At 41.3% G+C, this 1,495-nt stretch overlaps 1 protein-coding gene across 1 annotated transcript; it reads right to left on the bottom strand.

Annotated features, from left to right (window-relative positions):
• Positions 1-1,270, bottom strand: JH06_5682 (hypothetical protein; the record flags this gene model as incomplete). Its single annotated transcript, XM_014669247.1, has 2 exons — positions 1-883; positions 913-1,270. Coding segments are annotated over 2 exons (1,241 nt in total), but the record flags the coding sequence as incomplete, so codon positions are not given.
• Positions 1,271-1,495: the final 225 nt, after the last annotated feature.

Here is a 1,495-nt window from a genome sequence, read left to right as displayed (position 1 = left end):
TAGGCAGCCACTCCTCCAGAATACTTCACTCGAACATTCAACACTTGGTAATCATTCACTCCACTCATTGTGAAACTCTTTCGGATATATGTTGTGACGTAGTCAGTAGTAGGAATATCAGCAGCCTTGTATGTGTTCCAAGTGGAATCATCGAAACTGACAGTCTTCCAACCACTTATTTCATCATCACTCTGCATCACCTTCCAATCTGTGTATTCAATCTGGAAAGGATAATAGGTTGAGAACATGGAAGTCACATACACAGGTGAATAATCCTCTCCCTTCATCGTCATGATATCAAACTCCATCGCACCATCATCAACAGTCAGAGTGTAACCAGTTCCCGCTCTCCATCCTTCTCCCCACGAATTAGCTCCTTGGAGCGTGTAGAATCCATTCTCCAAACAGAAATCAACATAGAAGTAATCATTTTTCAAGGGGAAAGAATAGGCTTGTTGTACCATAGTTCCCGAAGTTCCCTTTCCTTGGAACAGCTTCCATGAATTCATAAAAGGGGAAGAATCAGAATGGAAACGAGCTGTCATCATAGCTCTGTCTCCAGAGCAAGTCATTACAGTAAGTGTCATAGTGGCATGTGCTTCTCCTCCAATCACCTTTGTAGCAGTGATGGTGTAGGTTGTGTGATCACTCACAACAGTAGGAGTACCTGAGATCCAACCAGTGTTAGGATCCAACACAATACCATCAGGAAGAGAAGGAGAGATGCGGAAATTGAGATAATCATCCGTGTTCTGAGGAGCCACTGGAGTCATCACCACACCTTTGTACACAATGACTGAAGCATCATAGGTGAAGTCAGGAATATCAATCATCACATTCGCAGTATACAGATCCAGAGATTGAATCTCCCAAAGACATACACCTGGTATACCAGTAGTAAAGTTCTCAAACTTGAATTAGGAACGTTATTAGGGAAGTAGATTCGTCGTCTCTGAGCTATGGTAGAATAAGTGAGACCAGTCACATGTGTTAGAAGAGTCCAAGTATCATTAACAGAATTACGAGCAAACAAATAGAACTGACCAACTTGATTCAAATATCCAGGCGCAGAATAAGAGTTTTGGATCTCTACAGCACTAATCCATTCACGACGATCATTGGAAAATGTTATTGTCAAAGTGTTTTTCCCACAATAGTCCGAATAGAAGTTAGTATCAGAATACATATCCAAAACCCATTCAGGTGAAGCAGTGAATCCAGTGTTTGTGGCTTTGAATTCCCAGATATGAGATTCAGAATACGATGACATCAAACGAACAACGGCATCGAAATAGGATGTGAGTTGAGTATCATCAATAGCAACAATGGCAATAGCAATTGTGTTACTTCCAGATTGAAGGAATGTCACTGGACTCGTCACTTCACTTGTCTCAGCTTGTTTGCCTGGAAGAGTCACAACATAGTACTTCAAATCAGTATATGAATTGTCAACAGTGGATGAAGTCGACAAATCTCCAATCACTCCATTTCTCCA

Source organism: Blastocystis sp. subtype 4, assembly GCF_000743755.1.
Source record: "Blastocystis sp. subtype 4 strain WR1 chromosome Unknown seqid_0812, whole genome shotgun sequence".
In the NCBI taxonomy this organism is placed as follows: Eukaryota; class Bigyra; order Opalinata; family Blastocystidae; genus Blastocystis; species Blastocystis sp. subtype 4.
The sequence above is the reverse complement of the archived record's forward strand: the minus strand, read 5'-3'. Positions and strand labels throughout refer to the sequence as shown.